This window comes from Centroberyx affinis, unplaced genomic scaffold, assembly GCF_046629955.1.
Source record: "Centroberyx affinis isolate AG114_WGS23_722 - 3 ecotype Tasmania unplaced genomic scaffold, CSIRO-AGI_Caff_v1 ptg001004l_1, whole genome shotgun sequence".
NCBI classification, from domain to species: Eukaryota; Metazoa; Chordata; class Actinopteri; order Beryciformes; family Berycidae; genus Centroberyx; species Centroberyx affinis.
In genome coordinates this window covers 463029-480860 of record NW_027279568.1, presented here as the reverse complement: position 1 = coordinate 480860, position 17832 = coordinate 463029, and the positions used below count along the sequence as shown (strand labels likewise).

At 44.9% G+C, this 17832-nt stretch overlaps 1 protein-coding gene across 1 annotated transcript in view; it reads right to left on the bottom strand.

Moving 5' to 3' along the window:
- Positions 1-1799: 1799 nt before the first annotated feature.
- Positions 1800-17832, bottom strand: part of LOC139646848 (sorbin and SH3 domain-containing protein 1) — a 30835-nt gene continuing 14802 nt past the window's right edge. Inside the window, exons 14-26 of the mRNA XM_071522613.1 lie at positions 16705-16883; positions 13041-14489; positions 11663-11727; positions 11298-11468; positions 10479-10525; positions 9879-9993; positions 9567-9692; positions 9253-9447; positions 7919-8434; positions 7389-7484; positions 6610-6794; positions 6011-6117; positions 1800-5626 (exon numbers count right to left, since the gene is read on the bottom strand). Coding sequence (XP_071378714.1) covers positions 5559-5626; positions 6011-6117; positions 6610-6794; positions 7389-7484; positions 7919-8434; positions 9253-9447; positions 9567-9692; positions 9879-9993; positions 10479-10525; positions 11298-11468; positions 11663-11727; positions 13041-14489; positions 16705-16883 — 3319 coding nt within the window. The 3' untranslated portion in view covers positions 1800-5558. The remainder of the gene's footprint in view (positions 5627-6010; positions 6118-6609; positions 6795-7388; positions 7485-7918; positions 8435-9252; positions 9448-9566; positions 9693-9878; positions 9994-10478; positions 10526-11297; positions 11469-11662; positions 11728-13040; positions 14490-16704; positions 16884-17832) is intronic.

Below are 17832 nucleotides of genomic sequence, written 5' to 3'. Positions count from 1 at the left end.
AGGTTGACTGAGGTGACACTTCTCCAGATAGGCTACAACTCAAGAGCTGTGGAGTAGAGGCAAAGCTAAAGGGCATTAGCTTTATAAATTAAAGGGGCTATAGGGCCAAGGGACTTGGGTTAAAAGAACAAGGATTAAAGGGGCTAAGGCTAATGAGGCTGGGACTAAAGAGGCTAGGGATAAAGAGGCTAAGGGTTAAAGGGATGGGGCTAAAAACATTGGGGCTAAAGACAAGACAGTGTACTATGTCACTGTAACCGAAATTTGAGAACAAATCTACATCATCACACCATTCACATTAACGACCCTCTCCTCCCTCACCATTCACATTAACGACCCCAAAACTGCATTACAGCATGCAGTTTTGGGGTCGTTACTGGAAAAAAGTAATACATTACACATTACTTGTTACTTTTCTTAAAGTAATGAATTACTTTACTTATACTTCCTTAGAAAAGTAATTAGTTACACAACTTGTTACATTACTTCTGTGTTACACCCTAAAACAATTGCGCTACTTGCTTTCATTGGGTCAATAAATAGGCTATTGTAGACCTAAATAATGACAATTACACACAGGGTTTTAATAAAGATAGAGCCTACAGCATTAAATTCCGACTTTCCAAGTTGTATTTGCCACTTTGTTCATATGAATTCTAATATTTCTGACACTTTAATCCGTTACAGGAAAAACTAATGTGATTACACTAACGCAGTAGGCAATAGGCCTATCATGTTAACATTTAAATTGATGCAAATACATTGAGAGCAGACTGGTACATTCGTGGTACCCAGAAACAGGGGCAGAGTGATACCTCTCTGCTTTTCCCTCCTCTCAGGCGAGCGCCAGTGTTTGTTTTAGGGATGTCGGCCTGCCGGTACGTCACCGTATTATATGCAAGCTTACCATTTATGGTAGAGCCAAATCCCAGGATGTGGAATGTGCCGCTCCCAAAACTTGAACTCCTGCCAGGGGTTCGCTGCTGAAAGTGGAGGAAAAAGTCAGCCGGCAGTCTGACTAAAACACGGCCTTTCTTGTGGTGCTTTCAGCCGTGTGCATTTATAATGGACCTCGAGGCTTGCCAGTGAAGTCTATTTTGTAACTGCTTTTTAAGGTGAACCACTTCCACTGTAGAATAGACAGAAACTGTAGTAAGCCTACTGGCGGCTGCCTGTCAGTGAAAAGTACTTTTACTGCTAAGAAAACTTGTGAGTAATCTCCACTTGAGCACATCTGTCAGGCTGCTGTATGTCTTCCTCACATACCTGTGAACCTCCATAGGCCCACAGCACAATTATAATAACTGCACTATTATTATCTTTTGTGTAAACTGACTGAGGTTTACAGAAGCCAAAAAGGTGAATGAGACATTTACTCCTCTAACCTATGTGTTTACTTTTCACAGCCTTTCATAGCTTCTCCCAAAAGATGTGACACTGATTTAATAAGTCAGGTTGTAGCTTACAGTCCAGAGGGATCAGAGTAGTTAGTTTGACTTGGTTTACAGTTCTGCTACTTCAAAAAGTGATTAATTACCAACCCAACCCAGAGACTACCAGCTCCACCTTTGGCTCAGTTGCATGAATGCTTCTGCAATCACTCATGATGTAAGTGTGATACAATTATTTGGAGATGTGAGTGGAAATTATAGTCTGCCTTTGAAAAACACAAGTCAAATGCAAATTTAGCATTAAAAAACACATTTGTATGACTTAAACTGGACCTGCAAGTGTTCACTCAGTTGGTATTCCAGGTATCTCAGGTATCTTTACCAGAAATCAAAACAGGTCATACTTCAAATGGTTTATATGGTTTATTAAATATTGCATAATACCGAAGTCACAGCAGTGTATAGTATCATCTTTATTTTAATATTGTCAATGTAACAGCACTGCAAATTGAAGCAAACAAACCAAACCTGTTGCAGGTTGTGCGTCTCGTCAAACTAATCCATTCTCATGATTATTAATCATTAATTTGAAGCATTGTGTCACACTTTAGGTACTTGCACAGTAATGGACAAGTTCTTAGTAAATGTTCTCCCATCACAGAGAGTAGGACTATGGGAAAAACAATGATAATATTAAATAGGTCATGGATACATTTCAGTGATAATCCAAAAAAAAAAAAAAAAAAAACACAATGAAAATGAGGCACAATTTTGCATCTAACATAAGGCATTATGATCGTCACAAATGGCAGCGTCATGTTCAAATGCATCAAACGTCCTGTGCTCAATAACGCTTCACTCTGTGCTTTCCCAGAATCCTTCAGGTAAATAAACTGCTGCAACTGATAGAGAGCTTCATTTGATTACCCCCATCACTTGCAATCTATTCTTTATTTTACATATTTACAATCCTTATTGTGCCATGCCGCTCACTAGTTTGCATGTTCATTCAAGATGAAAGTTCTGACATTTGTTTTTTTTAAACATATTATGTGTACACTGTGCCACATTCATATATTCATACATTCATACATCCTGTGATGTTTTATGGAGCACAATATCACATAAACATTCTATAGTGAGTTGCTGTGTTATGAAGCGACTAAATGAGTGATTGTTTTGTGTCAAAGTCCATTATATAGTCTGTTTGAGGTGGAGCACACCTCTCTACAAATTCCTGTCTTTCTGATAGGAAATAAAAGGTATTAAGAACAAGCATTAGCGTGGGGAATAACCTACAGCTCAACGCAGAGTCCCGACCAATCAGCACATTCATGACAAGCTGGATTTACACAGGAACCAAAAATGTTTAGCCAGCAGTGGAAAAAAAAACAGAAAAACATCATGCTTCTGCGGTGTAACAAAATACCTGACAGTCATATCAGTGGTCTACAGGCAAACCCATAAAGTAGTGTATTAGTGTTTGTATCTGACTGGGAAAACATTCCCCCGCTGAGTGACGGTTAAATTGTCAGTGCTGATCTCCACAGTATGAAACCTCCCGTCTGTTTCCACAACAAATCACAGAGAGGATGAAACCCTTAGTGCTACTGAAGTATAATACAGAAACTTAATAAATCGCTTAAGTGGTAGCCGCATACAGCTTCAAACCATGTTCCAGTCAGGTCGATGTTTATCATCACTGCGCAGCTGTAGCTAAGATTCAGATGGAAAAAGATATACTTATTAGATCTAGTGAGTGTTAGACACATCAGTTAACATTTTCTCTTTAGACTTTTCAATACAATTTGAAAACCCAACCTTTGTGTATTTAGTTAATCTAAATAATTATATTATAAAGTAGGCTTACTGATAGTCTGGCAGTATAACATATATTTCAACCATTTGATTAGTAATGTATGGATTGGGCAAATTCAGACTATCTCTTAGGGTCAGACTTGGGTCATGTAGCAGCAAATAATCCCCAGTGTTTGTACTAAGCTACTTGGAGCGCCAGGTACTTTACCACATCAAACCAGGTGGAGTAAGCTAAACTGACTTTTAAATACTTTCTTGTGATTTCTTGGAATCGCCCCATGTCACCCATCTGGTACTCGGAGCAGGTTAAAACAAGCACTAAGAATTATTTGCAAGTACTATTTGACAGCTCTGCTTCAGACTGATGAGTACATCGCCGTGGTTGATGACAACGAGGAATTTGATGAAAACAAAGGAGGGGAAAGGTATCATCTTTCAATCTGCGCGTTTAGAGGATCAGCTCCGACACACGGTGCCTGATACAGGATCTGATGATGCTCGAGATGTGGGAGCTCTGCACTCGCAGGAAGACGGCTCCGATGCTTTGATACCAGCATTCAAAGCCGTCTTCCCTCAGGGAGCGTTTGTAGCTCAAGGACCAGACTGTTAACCCTGTGACGACTCTTGTTTTTCTGAAGCTGAGGATACAAACATCGAGGTTGATTGGTTGATAGTGTTTCATGCTCCGAATCGATTTGATCATCTCTTAGATTTGATAGTGCATGCTGTACTAATGCTGACCTAAATACCTTATTGAATCATTCCAATAACTGTGCGAACTAGGTTGTACGCATTACATATGAAAATATGTAGCCATATTCGGAAGGCCTCTGAAAGGTTTCTGTACACATTTACACACGACGCTGTCAGTAAGGGCATGGTTAAAATCTCAATACGCTCTTAAAAATAAGTAGGATTATTTACTAAGACACCCTGTCGGCTTTCACTGAAAAGATGAAATTGCTTTTTGTGTCGCGACTGATAAATCTACAATTATCCTGTGAAGCGGAGTCTCCCTAAATGACCCGACAGGAAGTTAAGTGCTACCACGCCTGTCCTGTGGTCGAGCCGGAGCCAGGCGAGCTGCAGCAGCCGTCTGCCACCAGCTACCTTACAGGCATCAGCCGCCATCAGACAGCTTACATTACCTCCACTTTTAAGCAAGAGGTGTGACATATAAGAGGACAAATAAATAGCTTTTGGAAAGAGGTGTTTGACATAATACATGTTCATACTATGCACAGTTCTTCATTTTTATCAGACGTGTTTGTCATTTTAACTGAGGAAAAAGAAACGCTAACAGCTCATTTTGACATTTCTGTATTTCTTTCATGCACATGACCAGTACAACAATCGTTGTACAAACTTTGGATAGAAAACGAAGGCAATACTGAACTGGCATCAGAGGCTTTTAGGTTACACTGAGCTGTGAATGCTCTGGTGTTTTTCAAAAGAAGCCAATACTGACTGTATGAATGTGTAGAGGTTTATAACTTTCACTACATTCCCCATGAATTTCCCACAAGGGAGCAAAAATAGACATGTCAAAATAGTTTTACTTAAGAGGCTTCACATACATCATACATAATAAGGCTAAGGCTTAAAGTCTATGCATTTAACAGTCTATGCATTTCACTCTGGAGGGCGTTGAGTTTACTCTAAATTCAAGTAGTTTTCTCAAATTTAAACCCGAGGAATATAATCTGCTGAGCCGTCACATTCAGTTTGATACATGGACGGTGTTTGTTTCTTTTGGGAAACATCTTCCAAGGGGCTTAACATTTCTTTCAATCGTGAGATGTGTAGATTGTATCATACACAGCTGATAATGAAAAACACCTCTGGTCCTGTAAAGGTAGCTCATGACAAACAGCTCCAATCTCACACTGCATAAATACATTCCGAATACCCCAAATCCAGTTCAGGTTCCACTCTTTGATCCATACACTGCTCTGCTGCTGACCTCCAAAGTGAGGTGCTACGTAAACACTTGTATACTGTAAATTACACTGACAAAATGAGGCTATTATATGTACAATAAAAGCGATTGACATTTTGCGCGACGGTTTCACAAAGAAATTCCCCTTTGGGAGACGGACGAATTCTGCCAAGAAGTGTGTGACATGTGGTGAAGGTCGACACCAGACTGAGGTTGGGGCAGTGAGTCAACAGCCGTCTCCGTCCTCTTCATGCACTCTGACATACCTCAGACCAAACCGATCACTTTCCCAGACAAATGGATTCCCCTGGCTAAGTGACTATTCTAACCAACAGTCATGCGCGATAGTAATGACTTCCCGAGCTCGACAGGCAACCGAGTGTTACAATCAGATTACAAATCTTTACAGTTTACAGTTTCACCTCCTTCACGTAATTCCCCGGGAAAGTCCCAAACTGTTTCGTCCTCTTTGAGGTACCTGTAGACAAAAACACACAGAAACAGAAACAGAAACATGTAAGTTAGTGGATGAGGCACACATAAGCAAAAGTTCCTTTTCTTAAATTCAAGGCTCACAATGAACTAACACCTGTTTTTGCACACAAATAAACACATTTAAGCTATATTTAAAGTTCTATGTGAGGCAGAAATGCGCAAGCCTTTCCTGTCACTTTGAAGAAACCCTGTATGGATGGATGAGACGGAGTGACGATGACTATGCTTCTGCGTGAGGCCTAAAACACGCACATTGCACCCGCGCAAGCCTCTCCTGTCATGCCCAAGAAACCCTAGATGGATGGATGTGACACAGCGAGGATGACTATATCTTGGAGGAATCTATCCCGAGGCCCGCGGCACATACCGACAAACCAGCCGTCATCGCACTTCTCCATGACGCTGACGAGATCTCCCTCCTGCAGTTCCAGCTCATCCTCATTCTGTGGCACGTAACTGTACAAAGCCTGGAAACTGGAGCGGGACACAGAAGCAGAAATTCAGAAACAGGAACGCAAACCGGCCTGAAACGCATATAAAATGTGTGAAATCGGTAAAGAAATAAGGGGTCTGGTTCAAACTATATTTTGTTTCAACTGTATTTCCTTATACCTGTGTAATTAAAACAAAATGTGTTGTGTTCCAATCACATTACATAATACTTGTGACTGAGATGAGGAGTAATTGCATGCCAAAGCTGTTCCAATTTGTATTTAATTTCCATTACAGTAACAGAACTTGCTATACTTGACTATGCTACTTCCAACAAAAGAGAGAACACCATCTCAGCTTAAGTGTAGGATCCAAGTACTTCAGGCATTTGATTATGTAAGATTATATGATGACATGTTTCCAGCAGTATATTCAATGGTTTATCAGTGGTATTCCTTAACTATGGACCGCTTCTAGCTACACTTTCACTGCTATACAGATTATCTATAGGTCTGATCGGAAGGTCTTACTCACATTCCACAGTTGAGACGGCTTGGCTCCGGGCTGCTGCTGTGGGACTGGGGTTGCTGGGAAATGATGAGAGAGTGTTTACTGGGGTGGGGGGGCAGTCTGTGGACAGAGTCATGGGGGTGGGACAGGGTGCTGCAGTACTTCACCGAGGTCTCAGCTATATTCATGATCTCATTACACACCGCCTCCTAGTTGTGGCCGCCGCAGAGAGACAGACAGACAGCGGCCCCGCCAAAGGGTCCCCGGGGCGACACAGAGGTGAAGTTGGGGGGTTGGTGGGGGGGGGGTGAGGAGTTAGGAGGTGAGGGTCGGGGCAGAAGGGAGGTAGTGTCCGGTAAGTAGCAAGGCGGAAAAGGAAGTGATCCGTTACAAAAAGGCAGGAAAAGCCGTGAAAAGCAGAAGGGACGGTGGTGGAGCCCGGGAGGGAAGGCATGAAAAGGCAAGACACCAGAGTGAGTGCATGTAGACTATACAGGAAACATGACATATTAGTTCACTTTTCACAGGAGCATGCAGCAGTCAAGATGAAGATGATAGATACAGGATATCGAAACAACAGTCCTCTAATCTCACATCTAGAGCAAATATACAAGACATGATGGGAGTTAGGTGTTGTAAGTCAAATGGATCTTTGAAAGTGATGCGTTAAAGAGTTAAATACATCATGGAGACCCACTATCTAAGCTTGATCTATCTAAAATACATACTGTACAACAATTTTACAGCATGCTGGTGGTTAAATCTTCACTGTGGGCCCACCTAACTAGGAACTACCACCTTACCGCAAATGAGTTAGCATTGTTGTTATCCTGGATGTCGAACAGCATGACAGGGCTTCTGGAGGTCCGTCCATGATAGTCGATCTCATTCTTCACCAGCTGGAGGAGAGAGAAAATGACGAAAGAGATGAGAAAACAAAATAATCTGATCTCTCAGTCCTTCTGTGTTTGTCCTGGACGTGCAAACACAGTAGTTCCTCTTTCAAACCTTTACAGCAAACTGGGAAGTGCGAACCTGCCTAAAAAGTTTGCATGTTAGTAGCGCACACACACAATAACATGCAGACTTGCAGCCTTAAGCAGTGTGAACAGTTTCTCTATGTTTCTGCCTGGACTAATCCATCAGATTCGGCCCTCCATAGGGGTGAGGTCAGCTTCAGGTCAGACCTAGGAGTTAGTCACGTCTTCCACACAACACAACTTGCTGCACAAGTATTTCAACAAGTGGCCATTTTGGGGACTCAAACTGTGGCCCAAAGCCCATTTTCCAGAGTGAGGCTGAGATGCAACACTGCACACCATGCAGAAGATACCTCTGCAGGGCTATTTCGCCAGCTGCCCGGGGCCCTGTCTCCCTCCGCGCCTTCCCCCTCCGTCAGCTCCCTCTCCCCCCGCAGCCAGCCCTCCAGCACGGGCCCGCCGCAGGGGCTCATGCTGCGGGACAGGCGGGGGGAGGGAGGGGAGAGCAGGAAGTCCTCCCCCTGGGGCGGGGTGAAGGTGAGGAAGGGCGTGGCCGAGCCGGGCCGGGGCGGGTACGGCGGGGGCAGCGGGGAGGCGGACGGGGAGGCGGCGGGGGAGACGCCGTACGGGCTGCCGGCGACGGGCGGCACGGGGCTGGCGGACAGGGAGGGGGGCAGGTACTCGCCCCAGCGGTAGGACACGGTGGGCAGCGGGGGCAGCGGGGGGGTGGGGGCGGCGGGGGGGCTGCCGCCTCCGCCCACCGTCAGGGAGATCCACTCGGAGGAGACGGCGTGCACCTCGGGCGACACCGAGCGGCGGGGGGAGCGGGGGAGGGGCAGGGGGGAGGTGGTCAGCCGATTGCGGTACAGCTTTTAGGTTTCAACGTGACCGTGGAGGAGGAGGAAGGAGGAGGAAGGAGGAGGAGGAGGAGGAAGGAGGAGGGAGGGAGGGAGATGGAGGTAGGGGGAAGAAGGGGGAAAGAAAAGAAAAGGAAAGGAAAGCAAAGGAGGGATGAGACAACTTCAGTAGGAAGACAAAAAAAATGATGGCAAAATTACATGTTGGGTTTCAAGGTAAACAAAAAAATAGAGACAACATTGGGGAGAATTTCTGAGGGAACACTGTATCCAGTGATGTAATGGTAAATAATAATAGTGGGTAAACTTAAATTACCAGTGTATACAAAAATCTATTATATCTTTCAGATACCCAGGTAAACTAATAAGCCATGACACTTTCATATAAATACATGTTTTGCTGCTCTTTATCTCCAACTGATATAACACAACAGTGTTTTAACCTACAGCCAGTTCATGAAAGCTTTTACATTTGCTGTTGTTTGGTAGGTCTTTCCCAGGAAAATTCTCGGGCACACAGAAGTGATGCGTTTTATGTTTCTGGCAGCGGCAACAACGGCTTGTTTGGAATAAATAGAAGAAGAACTGGGTAGTTAGTGTGAGCAGCAATAGCTCAAGAAAAGAGCATCTCATAGATTACCACTTAAATTTACTATGATATATACTATGAATTTATCTTGGAAAGATTCATGTCAGCCTAAAAAGATGAGTAAAGTCTATTCCAGAAATAATCTGAGTTTATGTGGGTTTACCCTCCACTACATCCCCAAGTGTATCCCGAGGCCGATCCTCCAGCGTGTGTGTGTGTGTGTGTGTGTGTGTGTCCTTACCTGAGGAGAAGCATTGGTGCTGCGCTGCGGCGACTGGCTGATGGGAGGGTCGGGATACTCCACTCCGTTTTTGACGCGGGGTCGTTTGTGTACTTCTATGTAGGTGACGGGGAAGATGCCTTGGCGGTTGGTGCCTGAGACTTTGCCTTCATACCAGTTCTCATCAACTCTTCGAATCAGCGTGATCCTCTCTCCCTGCACACACACAGCAGGCTCCATATTAGCTCACAGGATCAGAAAATGTAGTACATCAAGGGGGAAAAAATGGTCATATTCAACTCTTCAGTTTGTAATGACCAATACCCAGTGCATACCTTTCTGAAGGACATTTCCACCACTGTGTCCCCAGTGAAGTTGAAGCGGGCGATGGCCTCTCCATACTCCAGTACCTGCACTGGTGCGCTTTTCTTTGGCTGGGCTTTCTCTGTTGGGGGGAGGAGCTGCACAAGCAGACAAGTAACACCAAAATATTATTCACATTCTGACTTAGAGCAGAATATATCTCGAAAAATATTGAGAATAACAATTGAAATGTCAGTTAAAATATACTCAAAACAAATTGTCTTATTATTCTTCTATCTAGAATCATCATCAAGAGTCAAGAAAGGCGGAAAGAACCTATGTACCTCAACGTAACTTCGAGGGAAAATGCCAACTCTTCCGTGATGTTCCCCTTCATACCAGTTTTGATCCACCTGTCGAATGATGTACACAATGTCTCCCTTCTGAAATGGCAACTCCCTAGCAAAAGATGTTCAAGAGAGACTAGTTAGTTGAATTAAGTGGAAAAAACATGACAGTATAAAAATGAAGTGGATGTGATCTGATACAGACCTTGGTCAAATAGTACTTCCTAGCGAATGTTTACCGCATCAATTTGGATTCTGCTGTCTGGTAAGTTGTAAATCGTATTAATTTTTCTAAATACAGAACTTTCCTGTGATTGTCTGAATTTTCTGGCACTCGTTGTATTGTCAGAAGTGACAAACTCCACCCATCTGGTATTTCAAGAAGTTTAAAACAAACTCTAAGAATAATTTGACCAAGGTCTGCTCAGATGTAAACCCATGTGTGTGCTGTCATTGTCAATCACACGTCAATCACAAGTTACAGATGCTGCGCGTAATGACTGAACATGTGAAAGCTTATATATTTCTCTGCAGCTTTGAATATTTCATGCATGCTGCTGCAAACACTCCTGGTATGTCCTGATGACTTCCACCTACTTTAGAGTTTCTGCTCTGAAGTCGAAGCGAGCCAAGGCCGGAGTTCTCTGCAGACACACAAAGACGAGACTGTTAGGAAAAAACACTTAAAGACCAATAACTCTTAAGAACATTCATTATCTTTGGACCAGCAAAGATTGGATTGTGTTAAGACTGAGTCACTGAAAGTAATCTGAAAGACAAAATACACTTGTGCACCTCCAACCTCGTCACTTTTTTGTAAACAAACTATACACACTGAACGCTTTAACATTCTCATAGTCCATTAAGGAATTGCCACAATAAAAGATCTGCTGGTATTTGTTGTATCCTGTGATTCTGTGAGCTCATCTGGCTCTGAGTTGCCCTTTCAGCGTTCCTACTCCACCTAGAATATTCTAACAATGACAGGAATGACATGCTTGTGACTGTTTCTATGTCTGCTGCAGCACGCTCAGCTAGGAGCTACTGTGGGCTGCTGAAGACTGGACTGCCGAGACAGCGGACAAGCCTCAGCAAACAGAACAAGGCCGCAATTTATCAAATTTAATGAAGTTATATCTAGCTTGGAAGCTATATAATTGGTCGACAGAGCGTGCGCTACGGAAGTGAACTCTGAAAGTCCACTGGAAATATTCAGTGATAAACTGAACTCATTTATTTTGCAGTCCAGCACTGCTCTAACCCTCTGAATTCTTGACACGGAGGAGAAAGCCATCTGTGTGTGCAGAAACCCCACTGACAGCCCCCCCGCTGCCCGACACACACTGACAAAGCATCTGCCATCTATTTCCCGCTTGGAGAAGGCTATAAAACATAAAACACGGCCCTGCGTTGTACCTCTACGCCCGATTTCCTTTTCTCCGTGTTATCTGTGATGTTGAGCAGGTCTCCGAAGCGCTCGTTGGTGATGAACTGGTGGTGCGTGGGGACGATGCCCGTGTGCCGCCTCGATGCCGTGTCGGCCTCTTCCTGTTCCCGCTTCAGCCGCCGCTGCTCCTCCAAGATTTTCTGCCAGGAAACCAGACGGAACTGTTTGTCCCTCCAGATACGGCTCTGTTCGACTCTTTTATTCATGTGACACACTCTTTGTCATGCATAATGTATGATAGCCTCATTCATATCAGGAGCTGTCTTCACTAAAGCGCTGTCAGTGAAGTTGAATTTCTCCACGGCAAGTTTGGCTGCGATTAAAGGGAAGGTACCTCTTTATCTCCATGGCGCCTCCTCAACACTTCATCCTGGCTCTCCCCGTGAGCAGGGGACGAGTCTGAATCTGAAGGAAACAGACAGACAATTATGCTGTGAAGCGTCTTCACCGTGGCTCAAGTACCCTAAAGGCAAGGCATAATGAGGAACAACAATTTTCTAATATACGAGGACAACATTGCAGTCAGCTCCTCAATTCCAGTGAATATAATGTCAAAATACAGTAACTACACCCACTCATGCTTTGAATAATGAACAATAAAAACAAAAAGCAGACACATCAAAAAAGCCAAATGTATTCCTGCATGCATGTAGGAATAAACACAGAATGATCCAATGTGTGTTCATGAAAAAAGAATGAGTAGAGGAAACAAAATATGAAACCTTTCTCGGCCAAAAAACATAAATATGACATCATAGTTTACTTATATAAATCAACCAACCAGCATCCACTAGTTTAGTGAAATTTCACTGTATGAGCTACGTAGCTGCACTGTTTAACTTGCTCCCCACCCCACCGTAGATGTTTCATTGTGTGTCCAAGCAAGGGCCACACAAAACAACTATCAACCTTTCAGTTAGCTGTCTTTGTTTTTCGACTGATGCACTGTATACAGCGTGTACAAGAGTCAAGTACCAGCTGTTATGTAAGGAAGTCAAAGCAGGAAACATCTTGTCTGGCTAGGACAAACCTGTCGTAGTGATAGAATGGAAGATGGCAGATGTGTATAGTCCCCAAAACAGAAAAAACCCCAAATATAACCATGGTAACACATCACATTTAGAGCGTATATGCAATGCTTTTATATTATCCTGCATAAATATTACAGATGATTGCTGCAATTATAGCTTTCACAGGTCTGGCTTTAACATTTAATTTGTTAAGGTTACTGCCTGTGGTGACATCTCATCTTGGCACATAAAAAAATGTCTATCTCCATTTGTATTATGCTCTCATAGTGTTATTAAACACAAAATACTGTATGGGTTATGCGTAATGCTTATGCAGCCTCTAGCACTCTTGCATACACCTCAAATCTGATGTTACCAGAAGATATATACATTACCAAAAGCTGCCTGAATCCCCTATAGTCACTGAAGTGTTTGGATGGGTTTGTGGGGGCAAGACCATACTCATTCACCATGAAATGGAAGAGCACCAAACACCACACTCAGAGTGAGATGGAGGCTTCACTGTCACTTTGTAACACACCACACAGACTAGAGATGGAGGGTGGCAGCATCACTTTGTGGAGAGAGGGACACAAGGTGAAGATAGAGTCAAGAAAAGATGAGTGACCATAGAGATGGGCACGTGTTTAGGAGCGGGAGAGAGGAGAGGGGTGACAGTGGTGAAGGTATGGAGATAGCCACCTCTGCGGTGAGCTGCCAGCGGCTGCAGTAGGTTCCCGTTGGCGTCCAAGCCCTGCCCGTTACTCAGGTGGTCAGTGTTGCCTCCCTCCCCATTGCTCAGCCTCTCTAGGACCTCCAGGGAGGAGAGGCGCTGAGGGATCAGAGGTCTGGGCTCAGGAGACACGCTGCCGGGCCTGCGGGTCCCCGTCGTCACCCTGGTGGCCGACAGCGTCCTCCTAGCCTGGTGGGACTGCAGGGACTTCCGTAGCCTGAACGGCGCGGGGCCCATGAGGAACAGGTTCCCAGGCAGGGCGCTCTTCTTCTCCTGAGGCGGCAGCTTGTCCTGCTGGGCGGTGGCCTGCTGCCGCTCATGCCTGAGAATGGTAGTGAAGCGGGTGTAGGAGGCCGGGCAGGAGCCTTTGCACTTACTGGGTTTGAGGTGAAGGTGATGGTTTAGGTGGTGCAAGAGGTGGTGGTGATGGTTGTGGTTGTGCTGTGGAGGGGATGCTGTGACCGACACTGAGGGACTCTTTGATATACCGTGATTCTCTTCAGTTGTATTCTCATGGAAGCTCTGTTCAGCCTCAGTCTCGGTCCCAGAGGGGGACTCAGTCCGTACAGCGTGTCTGCACTCTGAGGAGGCGACTTCCTCCACAGTCTCAGTGCCTGACGACGAGGCCTCCTCCCCGGCTGCCTTGTCCTCTGCCTCCACAAGGGAGCAGGCATCAATCTGGGTGGGGTCAGCGACCAGCAGGGACTCGGCCGACACTGCGGACGTCATGTAGAGGTGGGCGGGGCTGTGGCCGGGGCTGTGGCTGTGGCCGGAGTGCAGGGTTGGCAGGGAGGAGGAGCGGGTGGGCGCCGAGCTGGACCGCTGGATGATCATTTCAAACTCGCTGACCCGTGACGACACGGCGTCCCGTGGAATGTCACCCGCCTCGTCGCCCTCCGACCTTTCGCCCCCGTCGACCCTCGCCTTCTCGAAAAGAGAGGCCAGGCTGCGCACGCTGCCGTGGGGGCTGGAGCCCACCGAGCCGGGTCGCTGGATGTGGTGCATCGTCCTGTACAGGCTTGAAAACTCAGACGTGCTCCTCCTAATTGCAGGGGAAACATTCCTGAGGCCGTCCGCACACTCAGCGCCACAGTTGGACTTAGAGTCTGAATGTTGCCCGCTCTCCCTTTCCTCGGCTCCGGTACAGTCTGTGTCACATGTCACTGTGTACAGATCCTCACAGCTGTGGGCCTTAGGGTGCCTGACAGGCCTAGTCCTGCTTTCCTGACTGTCACCACTGGGGGGCAGCAGCTTGGGCTTGAACTTAGAGGGGAGGATTTGGGGTATGCAGGCTTTGGCAGCGGATAGGGGCTTCTTAGTCTTACACTGGTTACCTATTGCATTACTGGCAAGAACCGATCGACTATTTACAGAGGAGCAGGGTGAAATTATATAGCCATTCCCACCTTTATAATCCACTGGCAAGCATGCAGGACAACAGAATAAACAACATATTAGATTACAATGGTCACAGGTTCACACACATACACACTAAAACAGTGTCAGGCACATTTCTAAAGTAAAGACCAACTTCCATCAAAAGTTGATGAGAAGAGGAAGCAGACTTGATGCAATGTGCATCAAGTAATAGATGACTTTGTTATACTAATAGCATGGCACTGCAGTGTAATATGAAGTATAATGCTTTGTAAAGATGGAACAGAGAAAATGCTAGTCCTTAAAAACAACTAACTGATTACTATATAGTCAAGATCACTATAAGCAGCAACATAAACAGTAAAACATAAAGGATTAAGAGAGCAATATGCCATGAAATGTTATGTGATGCTGGAGGTCAGGTAAAATCTGCTGTAGATACAATCTGGGGTAAAAAAAATTACTCAACACCTGCTGTATCAGTATATTTCTAAAACAGATGACAAAACTGCAATGCTACCCTTTAAATTGTTTGTGCTATCTACCTGGTCTTGACCTGATTTCACCTTCCTTCCATCATCTCACCACATCACACACTACTATGTCCCACCGTGACACCCTACGATTTATAATACTTTCCTCAGCTCTACTTATAGAACGTACACGAGCGTCTGCAGTGATGAATGTCCTGTGCAATCGCTGTTGCTGTAAATAAGAATGTATCCTGAGTTCACCTGCCTGGCTGAACGCAGGTTTAAAAAAAAACCTCAGAGTAGTAGCAGCCTACAGAAGCTCTAGTCTAGCAGGTCCGAGCTGTAGTACGCTAGTGGCAACACCACAGAAGGTACTGGGAAATGACACATCACTTTCACACACTGTGAGACACTAGCGAAGCATGAGTAATCCATCTGTCCCAGTCATATCTACCAGACAAACACACACTGAGGAAGTAACGTTGACATCAATGTGTCCGTGTGAGTAGGGAGGGAGAGTTAACATGTTGGCCCCTAAAAGGCCCTCAAGGAGGCTTAGTTCCTTGAAACACAAAGATTTTTTTTATTTCAAGAGCACAAGACAGAGACACATGATGAAGTTTTTTGGTTTCCAGCACTTGGTTATTTCTTTGGGCTTGTCTACTCTTTACCTTGTGTCTGGTGAACAGTAACTAAGTATCAAGGTGGTGCCTCAGGCAGGAGATAGGCGAATGAGGGAGCACGCTAGTCAGTTGACTTTGCTCAAAACTCAGAGTACCAAACCCATTTACTGCAGTTTCTGCAATTCTATTGGGTAAAAATGAAGTCAAAATTTTATGGACTAAAACACCAGCTATCCCTTATCTTTGCTTCATAAATCGTGACCTCTGAGATAAGTCAGTGGGTGATTCCTCCCTAAAAAAATGTGGATATCTTTATTTAGTGGTTACATAAATTGTTATTGTTGAAATATGTTATATATGATGCCAAGAGTGAACTCTTAATAGACAGTGTTCTCTTGTGTGTCTTCCCAGATGTAATGACAAACATTGGGGGCAGCATTGCCTGATATGTCCCTCCCTTTCTCCTCCTTCGCCCTCCTTTCCCTTCCTCCCCCAGCATTTCTCTCGCTGGTCATGTGCGCAGGCATTCCAGCCCCTGACCTCACATTGACAGCTGACTTCCTCATGCCTGCCCACCCTCTGTGTCCCTCCTGTTTATCTCACCCCTGTCTGGCCGGGCTGTGAAAAGCAGAGCCCTGTTTATCTCTCCCTCTTCCCTCCTCATCCGTCCCCTCTCCGGCCCTCTGCTCCCTGGCTCTAGAACACTCTGGAGCCTTGCCCTAAGCCTGCCTAGCGACTGGCGGCTCACAAGTGGAGCAAGAGGGGGAAAATCCCCAAGGTTAGCTTCCATTGACTTAACAAGACAACCTCACTCTCTCCGTGACTTTTGCAAAGCAGATGGCCAGTGCACATTTCATGAAAACATCCATGGCATCAGTAATAAAACAAAAAAGAAACACTGCTGGGCGAATGAATGCTGCGAGGTGATTGGCCACTGCGGTGACGTCCTGGAGCAAAGAAAATGTGTGGATTCCAACAGAAAGTTAAAAAGAAACACATGTACTCCTGACACTTTTAACGGTCCAGCATCACTGTCTGTAACTCATTGGTTCTGTCTCAGTAGTAAAGGCCTTTCATGGCCCCGTGTACATTCCCCCATCCACACACACACACTAACCGCCATTTTACTGGTAACATGTGTAGCAAGGCTGGAATCCTACCTTTAGAGGAGGAGGAGCTGGCATGGCGCTTGTTTAGGGCCCGCAGACCTTGCAGGGGAATGTCGCCGCCCTCCAGGACACTCTTGTAAACATGGCGGTCGCATTCTGGAGCCGCAGGCTCACTCGTGGGCGATCCTCTGTCCTTCTCCACCTCGCTGTGTCCGGACTGACACGAGGAGCTAGGTAGCGGTGAGAGGAACATGGAGAGACAATTAAACACAATTCATCTAGAAGAGTTGCTTAAAATGGTTTTATGGTAAATAGAGGCATACAATTTGGGCATGTTTTGGGCTGTTATACGGTTCTTATTTAGTATATATTGAGGTAATCAACTTCCTGTCATTGCAGACTTATGGGAGACAAAATAATCTAAGAGAAAAAGCTGCCTTCATACAAGAATGTGTGGGATTTGGGCAGTGATGTTAAGAAAAGACACTCACTGCTGCCCGTATCTTAGCATTCCAGAAAGGCCAGTGGGAGAGATTTCTAAAAATATTCTCTGAACATTCCCACATGGTGCACCGGCCCCTGCCATGCACCTGTACAATTCTCAGGTTTACTCTACTTCAGATGCCACTGAAGTGCTCCGCGTGCTGCTCCTCTATTTGTGCCAGACAAATATGCTCATTAAACTGACAGAAATTCTAGGATCATCATAAATCCCAGGTGGAAAAAACAAACAAAAGCCATACAAAATCTTTTTTTTTTTTTTTTTTCTTTCAGCGTGTAGGGTTTTCCCAAAATGGGCTTTGCTTCTTTAGTGCTGCCAGGTCACAGTTTACAAGCTTGCACACATTTATGGATACATTACTCTCGTTATTCGCTACCTCAACAAGAACCTCTTTCATAGCTCTTAGAAAATTTTTTTTTTGAACTACTGGCTGCAGAGGGCCATTAAAATGTGTAGTTACATTCAAGAATTCAAATAAATCCTACACAGGAAATCTACAGTACAAGGTAGGAGCTAAACTGTAAGATCTCAGACGATCCATTGGGAAAGTCCAGATGAATTCAACAGACACCATGCTGCCTGAGAGGGAGCCAGTGGCTTAACTACTGCAGTTTAACTGAATCAGTGATGTGATGAGAAGTTCTATGAATGCCATTTAATGGTCATACACTGCAGAA